A 21,116-nucleotide genomic window follows, 5' to 3' on the forward strand; every position below is an offset into this window, starting at 1 on the left:
ATCTTCAGGCTAATAGCTTTGAAACATTGGTTTACTGAAGTCATCCATCCTTTAATAACATCAATAATGTGTTCCGTATTCAGCAGCAATAGTATAGCTAAATTGGGGCCATAAAGTTTGTTCATAAAATTGTTTGAGAAAACAAAAAAATAAATTTTTTTTGCAAAAAAAAAAAAAAACTGAAAATAAAAGTTTGTTCAAACTTTTTTTTTGTCAAACATACATATATATATACATACACACACACAAATATATATATACACATATGTGTATTTATTATTTTTTTTTCAACGGGCACAGTTTTTTGGGTTTTTTTGTTATAACTTGCAGATTTTTTTTTGGCTACAAACTTAGTTTGGCGTTGGGCGCGGCGCCTCAGATGATGGGCATGTGGAATCATGACTAACAGCCCAACATAGTGGTTGAACAAGCTATTCCCAGCTTTGGCATTCAGGGACCATTGGAACTGAAAATTTCATCATCAGTATTCTATGTATGTGTTTAAATTTGGAAATATAGCAAGGTTGGCCAATAGAAGCAGCTTAAATGAATACATGGCTGTAATCCCAGAGGATATAATTTGATCTTGATAGATTTGCAAAGCATTTTAATCACAGGTGGTTTACTTTCTCAGGTTGGTTCCACCATTTATGAAACAAAAGCTAACATAAGCGAACAGAAACGAGTCCACAGACAATTAAAAGAGAATCTACAGGAGCGCAAAAAGCAAGAGAAGTAGCATGGAGTGATGGTGGTGAAATATTGTGGGCCTCATTGTATTAAATCTGCACTTCTTTTAAAATGCAAACACAGAGTTTCTGTGTGTTTGAAATAAAACTGCTTCTATCAGTTTTTATTATGAGTGTGCACTTATGGCTGAATTCTTTCTTAAAACTCAACATCTCTACAGTCAGAAAATCAGACTGTTTGTAGCTGTGAAGAAGGATCACAAGGTGACCTTTAGAAAATGATTCCCTTTGTTAGTTTTTGGATTCCTGCAATCTCGGATTATGCTACTGAGCAGACAGAAACAAGAAGCATCCTATGAGAGACAGGGAGTCTGCAGTGGTTGCTGCGTGAAGGATGTGCAGCACTGAGGACAGATGAACCCCTGCAGCGAGCTGGTGGAGGATGAGCGCCTACACCATTAACTCTGACCCTCCAGGGTTAAATGTGTCAGGAAAGGCTGAGTTTATCTTCCACTAGTCGTTCTTGCTGGCTGAAACTAAGCACAGAAACATGTAATTGTGTTTAAAGGAAGGCAGAGCTCTGCAGTGGCAGATGGGTAATGTCTCCCTCTGTATTTTTATCACTTGACGAGAACACTGACCTGTGGAACCATCTCTCAGAAACTGGAAGTGTTGAGTGGGAAACACGTTGTGAGGATGTGTTTGTCTCTCTGCAGAGTGATCTGTGGTCGCTCGGCATTACAGCCATAGAGATGGCAGAGGGAGCACCACGTAAGTGTGATTTTATTCCCATCCGCTGAAAATCAGCACAATTTGTCCTTCTTGCCTTTAAATCAGCCCTGGTTCTTTTCAATTTTTCTTCTTTTCATTATTTTTCCTTTCTGTTCTTTCCTACATTTCCTCTATTTTCACAATTTTTTTATCATATATTTTCTTTTTTCTCTTTTAACTATCTAATTTTCTTCTTATTGTTATTTACTTTCCTTTTACTCACACACCTTCCATTTTTATATACTTTCCAACTATTTCTATATTATCCTTCCTTTATTTTTCCTTATTGCTATTTTCTTTAATTTCCTTTTTATTTATCTCCTTTCCATTCCTCGCATCCTCTTTATTTCCTCTCTCAATTGTGATCCTCCTTCCTTTCCCTCTCAGCCCTGTGCGACATGCATCCAATGAGAGCGCTCTTCCTCATCCCCAGAAACCCTGCTCCCAGGCTTAAGTCAAAGAAGTGGTGAGTCTGATAATGTGAAGAGCACTAGTGAAAGATTACTGACCTGCTACAGAGACAGATCGGCTAATGAAAGACAACTTTGACTTGTGTGTTTGCACGTCCAGGTCGAAAAAGTTCCAGTCGTTCATAGATAGCTGTTTGGTGAAGAGCCACAGCCAGCGACCGAGCACCGAGCAGCTCCTCAAACACCCGTTTATCAGAGACCTTCCCAACGAGCGGCAGGTCCGGATCCAGCTAAAGGACCACATTGACCGAACCAAGAAGAGGAGAGGAGAGAGGGGTGAGGCTGCATCCCCCATGACTCTCCTCACAACTCCTGACAGACGCATTCAAAGATAACATGACCTTTTTGTTTTTTTCCTTGACAGATGAAACAGAATATGAGTACAGTGGTAGTGAGGAAGAGGATGAAGAGAGGGATATCGGAGAGCCCAGGTAAGAATATTTAGTCTAAATTTAAATATCAGTTGGGGATTCGGAGCAAGAGAGAAAACCTAAACTTTGAATTTGTTGTTTTGGTGATGGTTATAGCAACAGATACAGCCAGAAACACACACATCTATGGTGGATATCAGAATAAAACCAGGCAACTGACTAGACCTGGCAATTATAAAAACAGCCAGGTCCCAAAAGGCTGGCAACATTTTCAAAAGCTGGCCTTTTTTTAACAGTCAACAGGCATCTGTAGGAATGCTGATGGAGCTATGGTTTTGGTCCTGATCAACTAATATCCTGAATAAAGAGCACTAAATGTTTGTGCAATGGAATAACAGATTTTCAGATCAATATTCAGCTCTGGGTGCATATTGATGCTCTGTTCAGGCTACCCTTCTCCAGAAAACTCCCCTTACAACTTGAGAGTGTTGGACCTGTGACTGAATTTGACATGTGACCCGGAGCACCGCTTTAGAGCAGTCTGAGCTTCCAATAAACCCCAGAGCTAACTAAGCTAAAAATTACTGTTGGCCAACAAAGCAGATATGACCCCTACCTGTGTGACAGTGGGGTGGAGGTTTGACAGGACCCAAATCCAGACACGAAGCTGAAGTGGTTTCTTGAAGATTTAATAACAAAAAGGGTAACAGAAGTAAAAATCTAAAAACATAAATCCACAAAATCTACAAAAACTGAGAACCAGGAATACTAAATTGAAGGGGATGAAATGATGACAAACCTGAAATAGTGACTGAGCAGGAGGTGCATATATGGGAGAGAGAAACAAAGACCAGGCTAATCAGCAGATTGGGAGCAGGTGTGAACAGAGGAGTCTAGAAGGGAGCTAGGAGAAGGAGGCTGACATAAGTGGGCAACAAAGGGCAAACAAGAAATACCTAAGAACTCAGATACATCCAGAAAACACCACAAAATAAGAATTAAACCAATAAAACACTAAAAAACCTGATCAGACATATTTTATGGTTCTCTGATGTAGGGTTTAACCTAGAGGGTGAATGTCGCCTTCTTTTCTACAATTAACTTACATTTTTGGGATTTTAAACCTGGAAGGTATGGTTTTAGCACCTCTAGTGACTGAAAGTTGCACAGAGTTTTGCATTGCTATCAGCAAATGTGGGAAAACAGAGTGGGTTTACTTTACATGTCCATAAGGTGACTGTAATTTGCAACAGCACTGGACACAGATGGCGGGTATGAGAAGGTAGAGGAGAAGAGAAAGGCCCTTCTTTGTTTGTGTAAATCTTTAGAACTAATTTGCAGCAGCAGATTGTTAGTTTCAGGACCTCAGTAATGAACAGCGCCTGTAGGTTAGGAGCACACAGAAAAAGCTAATTGTTACACGATATGCTGAAAAATGGCATGCAAGAAAATAACGTCTTCAAGAGTGCTACATGTCATTACATTATTAATTTTTCATACAAAAGAAAGACTTATGAAAAGTTACTTTTCCACTACATCTGAGAGGGACAGTAGCCTTAGCGGTTAGTAGTTAGCATTAGCTTCTGCTGATGTTTTTATCTTTTAAGGAGTAAATAAATTATTATCCTGGAATAATTTTGCATTGTAAGTCAGATAATTTATGTATAAAAATATATCATTTAATCATCATCTTGTCAATAATTTAGTTAATTGCATATGGGTTAATTGCCTTGGCTAGTTTTACTCTTTACAGCTACTTACATTTAACACTGTCATGGGCTGTGGATCAGGCAGATATTCGGACACAGCCGAAGAGATGTTTCATAGGGATTATTAATATAATATAGTAATTTATAACACATGTAACTCAAACTTGTTCTTTCCAAAGTGTTGTCTTGTAAAATCTATGACTGCAGGACCATACAGGATGATAACAGATGCTAATGCATGGTTTCTAATATAAAATGAGCTTCTCTTCTCCACGTAGGGCCAGAGCTATAGTGTTAATAGAAGGTTACATAGGGTTGATGGATTAAGTCGGTAGATTGCTTCTATAATGCTAGCCTTGGTGCAAAAAAAGATGAATTACATTTTAGAATAAAAGACCAGTTTAGTGTCACTAAACACCTTAAATGGTCCTGATGATGCCTCCTCTGACTTTTGCCATATCTGCTGTTTTTCAGCTCAATCATCAACATTCCCGGGGAGTCCACTCTCAGACGGGACTTCCTGCGCCTCCAGCTGGCCAATAAGGAGCGATCGGAGCTGATCCGGCGTCAGCAACTTGAGCAGCAGCAGAACGAAGAGCACAAGCGCCAACTACTGGCTGAGAGGCAGAAACGCATCGAGGAGCAGAAGGAGCAGCGGCGACGGCTGGAAGAGGTAGCAACAACTCTGAGGTTCTAAGAACAAAGAAAGCATCAAAGTTATTATGTGGCTATTAATAAAACCTCAACATAGAAAGGGGAAAGAAACTATTACTGGGTAAATGAGCACCACTGCAACTAAGCTGTAGCTATTTTAACTCGTCAAAAGCCATCAGATGTGATGCTGGAAAAAAACACACCTGTGTTGTTGTTCATCAGAATACCAGAGAGACACACCTGGCATGCACAAATACACAGCTAACACTGCGGTGTGAAAATTGTTCCCACTTACAGCAACAGCGTCGAGAGCGGGAGATGAGGAAGCAGCAGGAGCGGGAACAAAGGAGGAGGTATGAGGAGATGGAACAGCTCCGGCGGGAGGAGGAGAGGAGGCACGCAGAGAGAGAACAGGTAGAAAAACACCTGGATAATAATTCTTTCAAAACCTTTGGTTAGTTTCACTGCTTCTTAAAGCATTTTGATCAACTTCAGTTGCTTTTATGTCCTTCAATAAATGTATGCCACTTTTTCTAGTAACCTCTATATGAGTTACACCAACATTTAATTTCCAATTAATAAAATACGTTTGAATTGAACATAAAAAATCTATTAGTAAATAGAATGCTCTTCTGAGAAAATTATGTATGAAANTTGATAAGGCCCAGCCTTCAGTAAAAACACACCCGCCCTGCGTCCTGATTGGACAGACCATAAATTTGGTTGGGGAAATCACTTTCAATGAGCGGGTTCCCAGATGTATGTGAGTGGAGCTAGGCGGAGAGAGACATGCATCTGGCTGTTGTCAGGTTAGGTTTTAGCACCCCTAGTGACTAAAAGTTACACAGAGATTTGCATTGCTATCACCAAATATGGGAGAACAGAGTGGGTTTACTTTACATGTCCATAAAGTGACTGTAATTTGCAACAGCACTGGACACAGATGGCGGGTATGAGAAGGTAGAGGAGAAGAGAAAGGCCCTTCTTTGTTTGTGTAAATCTTTAGAACTGATTTGCAGCAGCAGATTGTTAGTTTCAGGACCTCAGTAATGAACAGCGCCTGTAGGTTAGGAGCACACAGAAAAAGCTAATTGTTACACGATATGCTGAAAAATGGCATGCAAGAAAATAACGTCTTCAAGAGTGCTACATGTCATTACATTATTAATTTTTCATACAAAAGAAAGACTTATGAAAAGTTACTTTTCCACTACATCTGAGAGGGACAGTAGCCTTAGCGGTTAGTAGTTAGCATTAGCTTCTGCTGATGTTTTTATCTTTTAAGGAGTAAATAAATTATTATCCTGGAATAATTTTGCATTGTAAGTCAGATAATTTATGTATAAAAATATATCATTTAATCATCATCTTGTCAATAATTTAGTTAATTGCATATGGGTTAATTGCCTTGGCTAGTTTTACTCTTTACAGCTACTTACATTTAACACTGTCATGGGCTGTGGATCAGGCAGATATTCGGACACAGCCGAAGAGATGTTTCATAGGGATTATTAATATAATATAGTAATTTATAACACATGTAACTCAAACTTGTTCTTTCCAAAGTGTTGTCTTGTAAAATCTATGACTGCAGGACCATACAGGATGATAACAGATGCTAATGCATGGTTTCTAATATAAAATGAGCTTCTCTTCTCCACGTAGGGCCAGAGCTATAGTGTTAATAGAAGGTTACATAGGGTTGATGGATTAAGTCGGTAGATTGCTTCTATAATGCTAGCCTTGGTGCAAAAAAAGATGAATTACATTTTAGAATAAAAGACCAGTTTAGTGTCACTAAACACCTTAAATGGTCCTGATGATGCCTCCTCTGACTTTTGCCATATCTGCTGTTTTTCAGCTCAATCATCAACATTCCCGGGGAGTCCACTCTCAGACGGGACTTCCTGCGCCTCCAGCTGGCCAATAAGGAGCGATCGGAGCTGATCCGGCGTCAGCAACTTGAGCAGCAGCAGAACGAAGAGCACAAGCGCCAACTACTGGCTGAGAGGCAGAAACGCATCGAGGAGCAGAAGGAGCAGCGGCGACGGCTGGAAGAGGTAGCAACAACTCTGAGGTTCTAAGAACAAAGAAAGCATCAAAGTTATTATGTGGCTATTAATAAAACCTCAACATAGAAAGGGGAAAGAAACTATTACTGGGTAAATGAGCACCACTGCAACTAAGCTGTAGCTATTTTAACTCGTCAAAAGCCATCAGATGTGATGCTGGAAAAAAACACACCTGTGTTGTTGTTCATCAGAATACCAGAGAGACACACCTGGCATGCACAAATACACAGCTAACACTGCGGTGTGAAAATTGTTCCCACTTACAGCAACAGCGTCGAGAGCGGGAGATGAGGAAGCAGCAGGAGCGGGAACAAAGGAGGAGGTATGAGGAGATGGAACAGCTCCGGCGGGAGGAGGAGAGGAGGCACGCAGAGAGAGAACAGGTAGAAAAACACCTGGATAATTATTCTTTCAAAACCTTTGGTTAGTTTCACTGCTTCTTAAAGCATTTTGGTCAACTTCAGTTGCTTTTATGTCCTTCAATAAATGTATGCCACTTTTTCTAGTAACCTCTATATGAGTTACACCAACATTTAATTTCCAATTAATAAAATACGTTTGAATTGAACATAAAAAATCTATTAGTAAATAGAATGCTCTTCTGAGAAAATTATGTATGAAATTATGAAATTATGTATGAAAGAACTTTATATAAAGTTCTTTTTCAAAGCGTTTTTTTCTTTTAGCTTTCGTTCAGTTGCCTCAGTTATATGCAATTTTAGATTTTTAATTATTTTATTGACATCTTTAAAAATCTAGATTTGTCATCTAATAGCTAATAGGTGTATTAAGTTTGCCATAGTATTAACACACACACAAACACACACACACATATATATATATATATATATATATATATATATATATATATATATATATATATATATATATATATATGTAAGCATCAGAATTCCTATGACATTTTTAGTAGTAGTAACTGACTCTGACATTAGGATCCTTGATCCTTCTTAGGTTCAAGGGCGTTAGCTTTAGGCGTGGTTAACATTAGTATTAAAATACTAACATTATCATAGATGTAATTTTTGGTAGGTTGTTGGAATCCAATATTATAGACTCTGTATGTATTTTAGCATCTGGCTGTTTCTTTGATGCACAAATTGGATATAGATTTTATATATCAACATGTTCTGGGTCACTAAAATAGATTTATTTATTGTATTTATTCATTTCAAACAATTGCATGCATTGAAACATACAAGTGAATGCCACTTCATCATTTTAAACGTATGAGTCATATTATAACTAACAGAAAAAAGAAAAAGAAGAAAAAAAACAGAACTGAAAGACAGTGAGAAGAAGAAAACTTATTAAATACCAACCCGTTGCTGATTCATAGTAAGCATGTATATATTTCCAGCTACTTTTTTCTTTTTTTTTTTTTTTTTCCTTAAAGGCAACTTAGAACACAAAATTGTAGGAGCAAAAGCAGTTTAAAAATAATAATAATAATGTTCCCAGTACTTACAACAAATAAGCAAAATCGCAATTGTGTTAATCCAGCAGTTAATTAATTACATAGTGTCTTTTTGTTTTCCAGCATACCAGCAATGGTAAGGAAGAACTACAAGCACACATTAACATTCACTAATTTACATTTAAGGGAAGGAGAAATTGTGTTACGATAAAACAAGTAGGACGGTGAAACATGCAGTGGGCGATCATATTTTTTCAATGTTCATGCACAGGTTGAATTCCAAACAGAAATGTTTGATGAGAGATTCTGTTGCAAAGTGATGAACTCTGACATATTGTCCCTTGGAAAGTAAATAGACTTTCAAATGGTTCTCTGCCGAATCCAGTTCTCACATTAAGAAGCTGATCTAATGGTGAACATATCATCACAATTAAAGGGAAGGGACAGATTTTCTTTGCAAAAACCAGTATAATTTTTCAGAGTTATGATTTTTTCTCTGCAAAGCTGAGTTCTCCATGACTGTTTTATTATAAGCATGCCCCTCTATTCCACTAATGACAGCTCCCTGCTGCTCCGTTCAATTTATTTCTCATTTGTTTCTGAATTACTATCCAATCTTAACACTCCTTTCATAAACGTACTTTTCTGTGCCCTCTTTCTTTCTATTGTTCTCCTCTTATATTTCCTGCTCTGCTGATATCACTGGTTGCCTGGGGCTCTGATTCGCTTCTGTTCCGCCTGGTCGCTCTCTGATTGGATGCGTCTTTTTGCGCTGTCCGGCCTCTGATTGGGTAGGAGTATATCCGTAGACAGCTGGAGGAGGAGCAGAGGCAGCTGGAGATCCTGCAACAGCAGCTTCTGCAAGAGCAAGCTTTACTGCTGGTAACACAACATGCAAACACACACGTAGATGCAGATAATCTGATTCTAGAGATAAGACCCACTGAAACCATTTCTCATCTTCAGTTCTTTAAGGAAGGTATATTTAGAATCCCTGAACTCTGTGGTTAGCAGCTTATTCTAAACCAATTAAGTCTGAAAGTTAAAGTTTCAGATATAGAAATGTCATTTAAATGCAGCATAGAGTACAGGACTGGGTGGAAGAACTGCGGTGAGAAAGGTGAGCTTCAATGGCTGCCTGAAACCGTAGCTCACCACAGATATACGCCTCACAGTGCGCATGCGCAGAAAAGATAGCTAACGGGACGAGCACGTAGGACAGCCTTACGTAAACACGCCAACAGAATGATTGACAGTTAGGAGAACCACTTCTTTAGATGATCCTCCCGGAAATAAAAGATCATCCTCTATACCTTCAATAAATAACAATCAATTGCATTTTAATTGAAAACAATATATCGACAAAATGCAAACATTTTTCTAATTATAAACCCTTTTTAGCTCTTGTGGAATAAATCTACATCTGAGCGCAGCCAGAAATATATTTACTCTTTTTAATCCATTAGTTAGCCTGTTCAACTGTGTCACTGGTTTTAAGTTAAAATCATTTAGCTTTTTATGCATATTTTATGCAACTTATTTGAAATACTGCTTTGATCAGTATATGGACACTATTATAGCGCAATTTATTATATTGAATATGGTAAAAATATATAAATACATAGCAACTATGCATAAATACTGCATATAAGAGTTTAAGTGTTGCTGTAAAAACAAAATAAGGTTCCATTTTAATACAGACATTAGAGAGATTAAAGCATTGTACAGAAAAATGGCTGCCTGTGCTTCAGATTAACATGTATGCAAGAAACAGGGAATTTAGTGATTTCAGTATGTATTTTAAAAAGTGCGACTTACTGCTTTCATTTTTCAAGGCTTTGAAATCGAAATAATTAATTTTTCAAAATCAATGTATTGAATTTATAAACCTCGGCCTTATTTTTATGATAATTTGTAATTTGTGTTTGAGACCACTGTCCCGATCTAGCTGCAAAGTTAAACATAATTTTATTTTAAATAGTTTTCTATCATGTTTCTGTCCCTGATAAAATAACTTCACAGCGTTATACTGCCACCGTCGTGCTTGACAATAAGCCCAGTGCTCTGTCGTTGCTCCTCGTCTTTCTGGCTGAAAAGCTCAGTCTTGTGTGACCATAGAAATTTTCTCTTGAAGACGTTTGGCTTGTCAGTTAACTTTAAACATGCTTCTTTTAAGTTTTTACCTAAACTTTGGTGTTTTTTGGTGTTTATTTTGTCTTTCCCAGACATAACCAATTTCTCTTCATCCAAGGTTAACCATTTCAATCTTATTTCCCACAATATAAAAAAGCTGTCCCTTGTTCAGGGCTCTGTCACACCTTGCTGTTTTAGCCAGCGAATGCCTGACGTCCCAGAATCTCCTAAAACGCTGGCATACGCTGAACTTTCTATGTATTTTTCCAACTTTGGGTGTATATATAGCATATTCATAACGAGTCCAGAACGTAAGTCCAACGACAGCCTAACTTATGCATAATGAGGGGTGCGCCCAGAGGCGCCCAGTCTGCATAAAAACATTTATTTGATCACAGTATTAACCCCTTGAACCCTACGGACCCACCGGCAGGTCCAGCTGCTACGTGACCTCGTAGTTTTACCAAACCCCCAGTATTGATGTAAAAAACACATTTGGCACAGTTTGGTGACATTTATGGATAAATGTGCCAGAATGGCCTCTCTGCCTAAGAAATTTCTCACTAATACCATTCTAAAATAAATATGATTCATCTGATTGAGCCCAAATTTGGTATATTTTTACACAACATTTAGATTTGAAAGTCTGTACTACTTTTTTGTGCTATAAAAAATATTTTGGTAGTGTTTTGCAATGTTTATTTCAAAGAAAATTTTGGCGAGGTTCAAAAAATGCAAAATATTTTGTATTTTGTCCCTAATATTTCAGGCAGGGTCAAAGCTACAATGGTGCTGACACCAGAAAACCATTCTATGACATCTTACCTTTACAGACGTACCAAAAGTTTCTTCTTAAATCTAATAGCTTTGAGGCTATAAGTTATTTACTTTTGTGTGTTTTTGTCAGGCAGAAATTTATTTATACCCCCTTAGGGTGTAAGAGGTTAACCTAGCTGCTGTTTACCACCTGCCCAAAAAATGGAAAAAAAATAAATAAATAAAAAGAAAGAAAGAAGGTTTGCTGTCGCAGCAGATTCAGTCTCATGCTTTCTAGGAAGTTTGTTGGTTGTGGGCGTGAGCGCAGGGAGGATCCATCACTCACCTTCTGGCTCACCCTATGATGGGGATGAAGTCTGGAGGAGAACTGATGGTTTCCTCCTGTGAACCCTCTTTCATACGTATGTCAATGTGTACCAGCGTGTTTCAGCGTACCTCAGCATACTCATAACTCAATGTACCCATAACTTATCCAACGTATGCCAGCGTTTTTGCCAGATTTTTCGTATATCAGGCATATGCTGGTCTAAATAGTCAAGGTGTGATAGAGGCTGCAAACTATGGCTGAAAACTTCTAAAAGTATGGGAGTGACTCCTTTCAGATGCATTATGAAGGTTTAAACGTCTCTGTTGCTTCTTTTGTCTGCAGGAGTACAAGAGGAAGCAGATTGAGGAGCAGCGGCAGGCGGAGCGGCTGCAGAGGCAGCTGCAGCAGGAGCGGGCCTACCTGGTGTCTCTGCAGCAGCAGCAGCAGGAGCCTCCGCGGCCGCCACAGGACAAGAAGCAGCTTTACCACTACAAGGATCAGGCGCCAAGCAGCAACGACAAGCCAGCCTGGGCCAAAGAGGTAACCTGCAGGGTCCCAGACTTAAACTCCATCACATTTACCTTCATGGAAACCCGTTTCTCTGTGTAGAGTCATGAAAACTCCGCCTGAGATTTTCTGCTGTGGTGTAGCATCCTGATTTTCCTCCCAGGGAGATGATCTCCGTATGGAAACTTTAAGCTCTCCTCAAACTCAAATCAAAGCTTTTCTTTTAAATCTACAGGTTTATATTTACAGTGCTGTGGAAGCTGGACCACAGAGAGCCTCAGATTTGACTTGGTTTGCTTCCTTGCAGGTATCTTCAGAGCTGCTCCCACAGTGTTTGTCATGAGCCCAGAAATGTCACCCTGTGTCTTTATTTCTCTTAACAGATGAAAGTAAAGAGCTCGGAAATTCTGCCAATAAACAAATCTTTAAAAAGTCTTAGTCATAACTCCTCAGACGGATAAATCCCATTTTTTTCTTTTAAAGGGCATCAGAAGTTGCTTGGTGCCTTTTAATGCTGGAAACATTTTGTTTCTGAACATTTTAAAGAAACGACTCAGCTTTGTTTATTTTTTCATTCAGACTCTGCTTTTACTGGTTTGTGTTTTTCTGTAGTAAGAATAAGGAGGTCCACTTATTAATACATCCATGTTATATTTAAACACACACAAAAAAAGTAGAGGGAATCTACAGGTGCTTAAAAAGCAAGAGAAGGAGCATGGTCTTATGGTTTGATATATTGAAGGCCTCTTTGCATTAAATCTGCAATCAGAATGTTTTAATTCCACATAGAGAGAGGTTAGTGTGTGTGTTTGAAATAAAACCAGTCATGGCAGTATTTATTATCCATGTGCACTTTTGGGATAATTCTGACTTAATAGTCACTTATTTATCACGAGACAGCCCAGGGATACACAAAATAGAGAAGCATGAAGAGGCTCATACCTAAGGGTAATTTAAAGAGAGCAATTGAGCATTATGTATTTGGGCTGTGGGTGGAAGCAGAAGTACCCTGAGGGAACCAACCGTAGGGGGAGAACATGCATGCTTCCTTACCGCAAGGCAAAAGTGTAACTTACTGCACGGATAAAGTTAAAGTTAATTTAACATAAAAAAATGACATTAGTACTGCTATATTTGTCTCTGCTTCAGAGCACGGACATGGCTGTAATCTGGAGCCGCCATCGGCTTACATTTAAATACTTCCTGTTTCATGATACAGAAAACTCCGACTTTCAGCATAATGTGATTTACTAAGCAATTAATCTGTCACTGTCATGTCTTTTCCTCTGGGAGGAAAACTCTGAGGAGTGCAGAACGTGACAAAACTACAAACAAAACTAAAATCCAAGAAAGTGAAGATAACCGGATTCCTTCTAAAACAATGATTGTTTTAGAAACTTTAAAATATGGCAAGAATAATGGCATAAAATGCTGTTGGAGGAGTTGATTATTTCAATGTTTTTCTCTTTGAATAACAACGCTGTGAAATATATTATGAATGACAGAAATTAGCGATTTAACAGGAAAACAACTTGTCATGTTACCAAAAATCTAGTTTAGATTTGAAGGCATGAAGCTGATTGATTGTGTCAATAAGGGGGGTGAGGTTGCTTGAGGACCCAAATGCAGAGATGAGTGAAACAGAGATGAGTTCTTGTGGGTTTAATGAAAAAAACTAAGGCAGACATCCAAAAATACAAAATAAAAAGAACTAAAAACCAGAAAACATCAGGGAAAACTCACATGGGAGGCCAGAGACAAAGAAGGAACTAACAACAAGGAACCAGCAAAACATTGGCTGTGTTTGTATTTATGGGCTCGTCTTCCAAGGAGGTGTTCTTCCTGGACTGGATCCTTCAAAGTCTGTGAAAATAACGAGACCAGAAGAGTTTTGGCTGTAATTTCAAACAGGTGTAGCCTTAGCCGGCTTTCACCACCGTATGTTGCCTAGCAACCGTGACACTTGACAAAAAGCAGGAAAAGAATGAATACCGATCTTTTCAAAACTATTTATTTTTACTTTTTTTCTCTTTTTATTGTAAAGTGGACAAAGACTACACTCACGAGAATCCAGATTGGAATAAAGGTTCCAATCACCGGGAGCAGGAACAAATAAAAGAAAAAGTAGTGATAGAAACCTTAGTCAGTTAAATAACATGCTGCTGTCATTTCTGATGTTGCTGCTATTTTAAAATATCCATTACTGTAAAAATGTCCATAGTTGTATATTGGTTATTAACTTTAGAGTACAGTATGCTATTGTTTATCTTTTAACTCTTCACTATTATGTTATTCTTAGATATTTTTCTAAGGTCCACATTTATGTGACCGTTTTTTACTATAATCTTTTTGCTTCTTTAAACACCAGAATTTTCTCATTTTGGGACAATAAAGGGATTTTTTAAATTCTATTCCATAAAAGGGGGAGAAAGAATGTATGTATAAAAAATATACCTACAAATTAATTTCAACAACAAAAAGTAATTAGTTATGCAAATTGTACAAAAAAAAAAAAAATAGCAATAAAAAAATAAAAATCCTATCAGATTTAAAGTCCCCACACTGCAGATTATTATTATTAAATTACAGCCAAATACATTTACACAGTAACAGATAAAAACCTTTAGATAAACCAAACATTACCACCACATATCTGACTCAATAACCATTAAAACAACTATTTTCAATAATTTCAGACGGAACTATTCACATACTTGAATTTTATTAAACTGAACATCCAATATTCACCACTGTTTGGCGCCATTTCCCTTTTTCCTCTGATCACGGAGCAGCCGGCTTGCTTGGTCTCGCAATGAATCCTGGGATAAGGATAGATAAGATACAGCGGACCCGTCTTTTATATCGGGCAAAAAGAAGGATGCATTTGTAGGCTGCATAACGAGGAGTCTTGGAATCCGACCAGACCTCAGCGCCGCACTACTATATCGGCCTTCGGAGGACGAAGCCCATAAATTCAAATACAACCAGTGACCGAAAATGAGTTGTATAAATGTAAGACTGAACAAAGATAATTAGTAGATATGGAGCAGATGTGGACAGAGGAGTCTAGAAGGGAGCTAGGGAAAAAGACTGACAGAAGACGACAGCAGAGGGCAAACAGTACCTAAGAGCTTCAAATACAATTAAAAATAACTAGAATAACACAAAATGGAAATTAAACCAATAAACTAGAAAACATTGAAAGACGTGAATCAAAGTATAAAAGAAAACTCAAAAAAGAAAACTTAAATAAAAACAAAAAGTCCTGAAAGGTTGACTAAAGGACCGTAGAGCGCTTTGGTGTAAAGGTTGAATAGAATAAAAAAATTGATTCACATTATTTCATTAAAAATAAAGCCTGTTCTTTAAGAAAAGTGAGATGAATTTTAGGTGTAAACCTTATTGAAATATGGTGCTGATGACCCTTTAACAAACCAATTGATGAGGATTCAAAAGCTTCAAACTTAATGAGTGTTTTCATCCCATCAGTGGACGTCTTGGGTTTAATGCTTAATGTTTCCCATCCCCCGCTCCCTTTTAACTGGCTCTTCTTCAGGTGATGCGACGAGCTCAGAGCAATTCACCTCGCATCCCCCCAAAGAAGTATCACTCCTTCAAAGAGAAGCGGGAAGTCAACCTGGACAACCTCCTCCTGCTGCCTGGTTACAGGCCTCCCCGGCCCCGCCCCCCTTCTTACCCTGCTCATGTCAGCCCCTCCAGGGACAACCTGCATGTACCCAGAATCAGGATCACCTGCCTACCCGAGGAGAATTATTCAGACCCACCCATGAGGAGGGAGAGTCCCGGCAGGAGCCCCGTGAGGTGCCCTGACTCCAGGGGCCGCAGCCCCGCCCGCCGGGTCAGTCGGACAGACAGACAGACAGATGCCTCCTCCTGGTTCTGCAGCCTCAATGAACCCTAACCTGTTCCTATTAACTGCTTTATTTCTCTAACCAGGTGAACTCACATCCTTTAACTCTGGCTGCTGCAGCTCAAATGGTGATTTACCTTGTTTGAAAACCTCCCACTGGTTTATCTAAACACTTCTCTTTGGATTTTCTGGAGTTTCTAACAACTAACCTTAAAAAACTGAAGCTCTGATCTCTTCAAACAGTACTCAGCTGTCCATATTCAGGGTGCTGTTGATGAAGAAGCTGGTGTTCAATTCAGTCTCTTTAATCGGTACTGTTTATTCATTCAAAGAAATGCTAGTACCGAGTTGAAAAATTGGTCAAAAACCTCTTTCAATGCAACAGTAATGTTCTGAGTGAGATTAAAAGCAATACACAGAGACACACCAGCTCACTTCCTGTCATGAGTCATTACTTTTTTCTCCCTCAAAGCTGTTTAACCTTCTTTTTTCAAGTCTCTGGAACCTTTATCTTTTACCAAAGTGGGATCTAATGGTGTTTTATTGCATGATGTCCTTGGTTTTAATGTCTAACAGGTACTAACTTCAACCACTAATCTAAACTTTCCTTTCCCAGGTTTCATTCTTTTTTGTCTATTTTTTTGCATGATATATATGTTTCCTTCACTGAAATCTTGCTTTGTGTAATTGTTTTAAGTGATGCCTCTCAAACTGCGGCTGTATTTGAGCCCTGAAAACATAAATCAAGGCTGTAAATGCAAGCAGTGCCATGTGAAGACCCCATTTAGGGCAGATTTGCAGGCCTGCCCCCTGGTGGCAGCTGGTAGACAGATGTAGGGCATTGGCAGCTATTTTTAGTGGCACTGTGTGCAGAAAGGTCTATCCTATTCTAAGCTTTATAGGACTTCCCTCAAGGCTTAAGAAAAAAACAAAATAACAACACAGAGATACAAATGTGCTGGGCTTTAGAAGGAGCAATTAAGAAAGACATGTTTTAGTTATCTGAACTTTTGCCATTTCACAGTTCTTACACACAAAGGATAGGGATGGATGGATGGTACTACTAAAATGCATGGACACAGTAAGAAAGGATTGGCATAGTGTTGTTGTAACAAAGGAAAGATAAGGTTAGAGATAAAAGGAAAGAGGAGATAAAAGCAGGTGATCTGCTTTGGCGCCTAAAAGACAGAGCAGCTAGATGACAACGTATTAAACTTTGGATTTGTAAAAATACACTTAGCAATTTCACATTCGATTAACTATTAATTTCATATTCCTTGATATTTTAAATAATTTATTCAGGCCTTTTCAGTCACTAAAGATCCAACTGCTTTGTCAGTTTTATAATTTGGTGGTCGGTCTGACAATTCACACAGCTAAAAAGTTGTTAAACAAAAACAAATAATTTAAAGTATAGTGCATTTGAAATAAGAAAATTAAAAAGGCGTATTAGGGCCATACTAAGCAATATATATTTTTAGGTTACAATAAAAAAGTAAAGCCATACAATTACAAGAACAAAGTCATAACATTGGTTCTAAGACATAAAAGTTGTATTCCCAGAATAAAAATAAATATGGTAATAAGGTTGTAGCATTACTAGAATGAAGTTGTAACATTATTGTAATGGTCGTAACATCATAAGAATTGACTGGTGACATTACCATGATGACGTTGTAACATTACCATAATGAAGTCGTTGCATCTCATATTGTCGTAAAATTACCAGAATGAACTGGTAACATTACTGTATTAAAGCTGTAATGTTACCGTAATTAAGTTGTTACATCTTCATAATTAATTCATTACATTACCCGAATTAACTGGTAAAATTACCATAAGCCATAGCATTACCGTGATGAAGTGGTTACATCTCTGTAATGATGTCATAACATTACCAGAATGAAACGGTAACGTTATTGTAATGTAGTCGAAACATTACCAGAATGGACTCGTAACATTACCATAATGAAGTAGTAACATTAATAGAATGAACTGGTAATGTTACCATGATAAAGTTGTAACATTAGTAGGATGGACTGGTAACATTTTGAAGTCCTAACATTAGCTGAAGGAATTGGTAACATTACCATCATTAAGTTGTAACATTACTAGAATAGACTGGTGTCATTACCGTAATGAATTAGTAACATTACCAAAATGAACTGGTAACATTATTGTAAACAAGTCACAACATTACTAGAATAGACTGGTGTCGTTACCGTAATGAAGTAGTAACATTACCAAAATGAACTAGTAACATTATTGTAAACAAGTCACAACATTACTAGAATAGACTGGTGACGTTACCGTAATGAAGTTTTAACATTGCCATAATGAAGTAATAACATTACCAAAATGAACTGGTAACATTATTGTAAACAAGTCACAACATTACCAGAATAGACTGGTGACGTTACCGTAATGAAGTTTTAACATTGCCATAATGAAGTCGTAACATTACCAAAATGAACTGGTAACATTATTGTAAACAAGTCACAACATTACCAGAATAGACTGGTGTCGTTACCATAATAAAGCAGTAACATTAACCAAATAAACTGGTAACATTATCGTAATGACGTCGTAACATTTCCAGAATGAACTGGTAACATTAATGAAGTTGTAACATTACCAGCATAAAGTTGTAACAGTATGACTAAAGTCATGTTATTACGAGTATAGTTTAAATATGAGATAATGCAATATTATGACGTTAAAGAAGCCTTTAATGTTAACTCCTACAAGAAATAGCATTCTTGCTCCTGAGTTAAATGCTGTGCTGTTTGAGAGAGCTTGGTTGATAACTTTAATGAAGATTTCCTCTTAAAAAACAGTGTTTCAGTCTCATAACATTACAATTTTATTCTTGTAATGGCATAACTTTATTCTTGTAATTAATAAAATAAGTCTTATTATGGCCCAAATACTTGCCTTTAGAAATATCTTGGTTATAACGCATCTTTTATGTCAGATTTTATCCTGCCTTTTAAGCTTTCTTTTATGAAACACAACTATTGAGCTCAGAAATCAGAGAACAAATATCCTTGAAAAATGGGCTATCAGCATGGTAACTAAACACTCTGTGACCTATAAACTCTGACCAGGGGCCCGTTTACCAACACGGACCCAGAGCACGCTGGTTTACCTTAATGAGACACATTTGTTGCATGCCAAGTGACCGTTGTCTGATGTTTGTGTCAGGTGGAGGAACATTATAAGATGAACAGACAGGATTCTCCTGCATTGCAGCATAAAGTCTCCAACCGGATCTCGGACCCATCCTTGCCGCCCCGCTCTGAGTCCTTTAGCAGTGGAGGAATCCAGCAGGCCAGGACTCCACCCATGCACCGCTCCGTAGAACCGCAGGTCAGTACACCACAGCTTCAGATGGATGGATGGATGGAAATACAGGGCATACAGAACAACAACAAAAAGAAGCAGGTACCTAAATAGAACCAACAATCTGAGAGAACGAAGCTAAACTGTCTGGTCTAGCTGCTGTGTGTGAACTTAACCTTTGAGATTTGGAGCAAATTAGAGCTTTTCCTGATTCCTGTGAACACCCTTTTTTCTCACCTTGATCACTCTTCCTGACCTGCTTCCTGATCACCTACTAATACCTTCTGATCCTGCTCTTCCCTCCTCCACCTGGCCTGTTTCCTGCCTGTGTGTGCGTGTGTTGTTCAGATGGCCCACCTGGTGCAGGTGAGGAGTCACGGCCTGTCAGGCTCCCAGTCCCTGTACGACCCCCACGGCGTGTCCTCCACCTCCGCGTCGCCCTCCCCCTCCCGGCCTCCCATGCCCCGGCAGAACTCCGACCCCACGTCCGACACCCCTCCTCCCCCGCCACTGTCCCGCCTGGCACCCCCCCTCGACAAACTGGACCGCAGCTCGTGGCTGCGACAGGATGACGACATGCCGCCCAAGGTTTCTGCATGCTGCCGATTGAGTGTGTTAGCATTAGTGCCCACTTTCCTTTTCTTTTCAGTCTTGTGATGTTTCAGCATTAAGGTCGTTCACTTTGTGCTCATGTCATCCTCATCGTTGTTTTTCTGTCTCAATGGAAACGGGTCTTTTTTTTTCTCTTTTTTTTTTTTTTTTTTTGGACTAACAACTATTGAGCCACATTTAAAAGTCTTAAATGTGATTAAGAGGGATAAATATTTGATGTTAAGGAGAAAGAGAACAGATTGATTGATTGTTTTTAACAATTTTTCAAATTTTTTTTCAAATTCATTTTATGCCAATAGAAAGCAAGTTTTATTTTCTTTTAAGTTTTACTTCCATTTAAAAATTTCCCCATCAGAAAGGAAAATGCTTGTATGGTTTTGGCTTCCCTGCCAACTTAAACGACATTTTAATTTTTTAACTCTACCTTTGATTTGGTTGAATTTATTGACATGTATATAAAACATTTGTAGGATTTTTTTGCCTTTAAAGCAATGCTGCCTAACTTTTGACCCAAGTATTGGCTTAATTTGAGATATATTAGATCATTTTCAGTATTTTCAATTTTCAGTTCAGCTCTTGGTGCGTATTGATGCTCCATGCAGGCTTATCTTTTAGAAAAATCTATCTATCCGAGGCATCTGTTTTGCTTTGTCCACAAAAGCATTTTCCTGATAGATGTAGCACCATTCAGAAGAAATATAAAGGTTTTCTAATAGTAAGAGGTTTAATGTAAAGAAATGATCAATCAGGTAAAAATTATTTACTTTCAATACAAAGTATTTTGCTCATTAGATAATCTGATACTAGATTCCCTGATCTCAAAAAGTTGTTAGTATTAAATGAAACTGTGTGTTTCCAGGTTCCTCAAAGGACCACTTCCATTTCGCCTGCCTTGGTCCGTAAGAACTCTCCTGGAAACGGTCCTGGACTCGGTCCGCGGGCTGGAGCTCACCTCATCCGGGCCAGGTACGTCCACACAGAGAGGGAGAGAAAGAAAAAAGGCTGAAGAGCTCTGAAATACCTGCTGTGTGTTCACCGGCGGGATTTAAAAGGTTTCCTTTTATGAATGAAACGGCGCTGTGTTCTTGTTGCCATAGCAACCCTGACCTGCGGAGGACTGATATTTCCATGGATACGCCTCTGAAGAGGACGAGCAGCGGCAGCTCTTCCAGCTCCAGCACCCCCAGCTCCCAGGGAGGCTCCAACGAACGAGGTGAGTGTCAGTCCTCTCTTCCTTTTCCTGTGTCTAACAGCTGGTGTCCATCACCTGGTGTCCATCACCTGGTGTCCAGCATCTAGTTTTCATCACCTGGTGTCCATCACCTAGTGTCCAACAGCTGGTGTCCATCACCTGGTGTCCATCACCTGGTGTCCATCACCTGGTGTCCATCACCTG

General features: G+C 38.6%; 1 protein-coding gene across 18 annotated transcripts in view; it reads left to right on the plus strand.

The window, feature by feature from the left end:
- The window catches only part of LOC107081813 (TRAF2 and NCK-interacting protein kinase-like), a 96,440-nt gene that overhangs the window by 44,380 nt on the left and 30,944 nt on the right, over nucleotides 1-21,116 (plus strand). For 4 of the 18 annotated variants that reach the window (XM_015370080.1, XM_015370081.1, XM_015370082.1 and 1 more), the window contains exons 8-20: nucleotides 1,406-1,460; nucleotides 1,848-1,926; nucleotides 2,031-2,206; nucleotides 2,295-2,361; nucleotides 4,485-4,683; nucleotides 4,962-5,078; nucleotides 8,967-9,053; nucleotides 11,731-11,928; nucleotides 15,452-15,754; nucleotides 18,971-19,135; nucleotides 19,457-19,696; nucleotides 20,580-20,686; nucleotides 20,818-20,933. In XM_015370080.1, coding sequence (XP_015225566.1) covers nucleotides 1,406-1,460; nucleotides 1,848-1,926; nucleotides 2,031-2,206; nucleotides 2,295-2,361; nucleotides 4,485-4,683; nucleotides 4,962-5,078; nucleotides 8,967-9,053; nucleotides 11,731-11,928; nucleotides 15,452-15,754; nucleotides 18,971-19,135; nucleotides 19,457-19,696; nucleotides 20,580-20,686; nucleotides 20,818-20,933 — 1,909 coding nt within the window. The remainder of the gene's footprint in view (nucleotides 1-1,405; nucleotides 1,461-1,847; nucleotides 1,927-2,030; nucleotides 2,207-2,294; nucleotides 2,362-4,484; nucleotides 4,684-4,961; nucleotides 5,079-8,966; nucleotides 9,054-11,730; nucleotides 11,929-15,451; nucleotides 15,755-18,970; nucleotides 19,136-19,456; nucleotides 19,697-20,579; nucleotides 20,687-20,817; nucleotides 20,934-21,116) is intronic. The other 14 variants (XM_015370088.1, XM_015370094.1, XM_015370095.1 and 11 more) reach the window with 10 other exon arrangements.

Source organism: Cyprinodon variegatus, unplaced genomic scaffold (assembly GCF_000732505.1).
Source record: "Cyprinodon variegatus isolate N-32 unplaced genomic scaffold, C_variegatus-1.0 Scaffold41, whole genome shotgun sequence".
Classification (NCBI taxonomy): domain Eukaryota; kingdom Metazoa; phylum Chordata; class Actinopteri; order Cyprinodontiformes; family Cyprinodontidae; genus Cyprinodon; species Cyprinodon variegatus.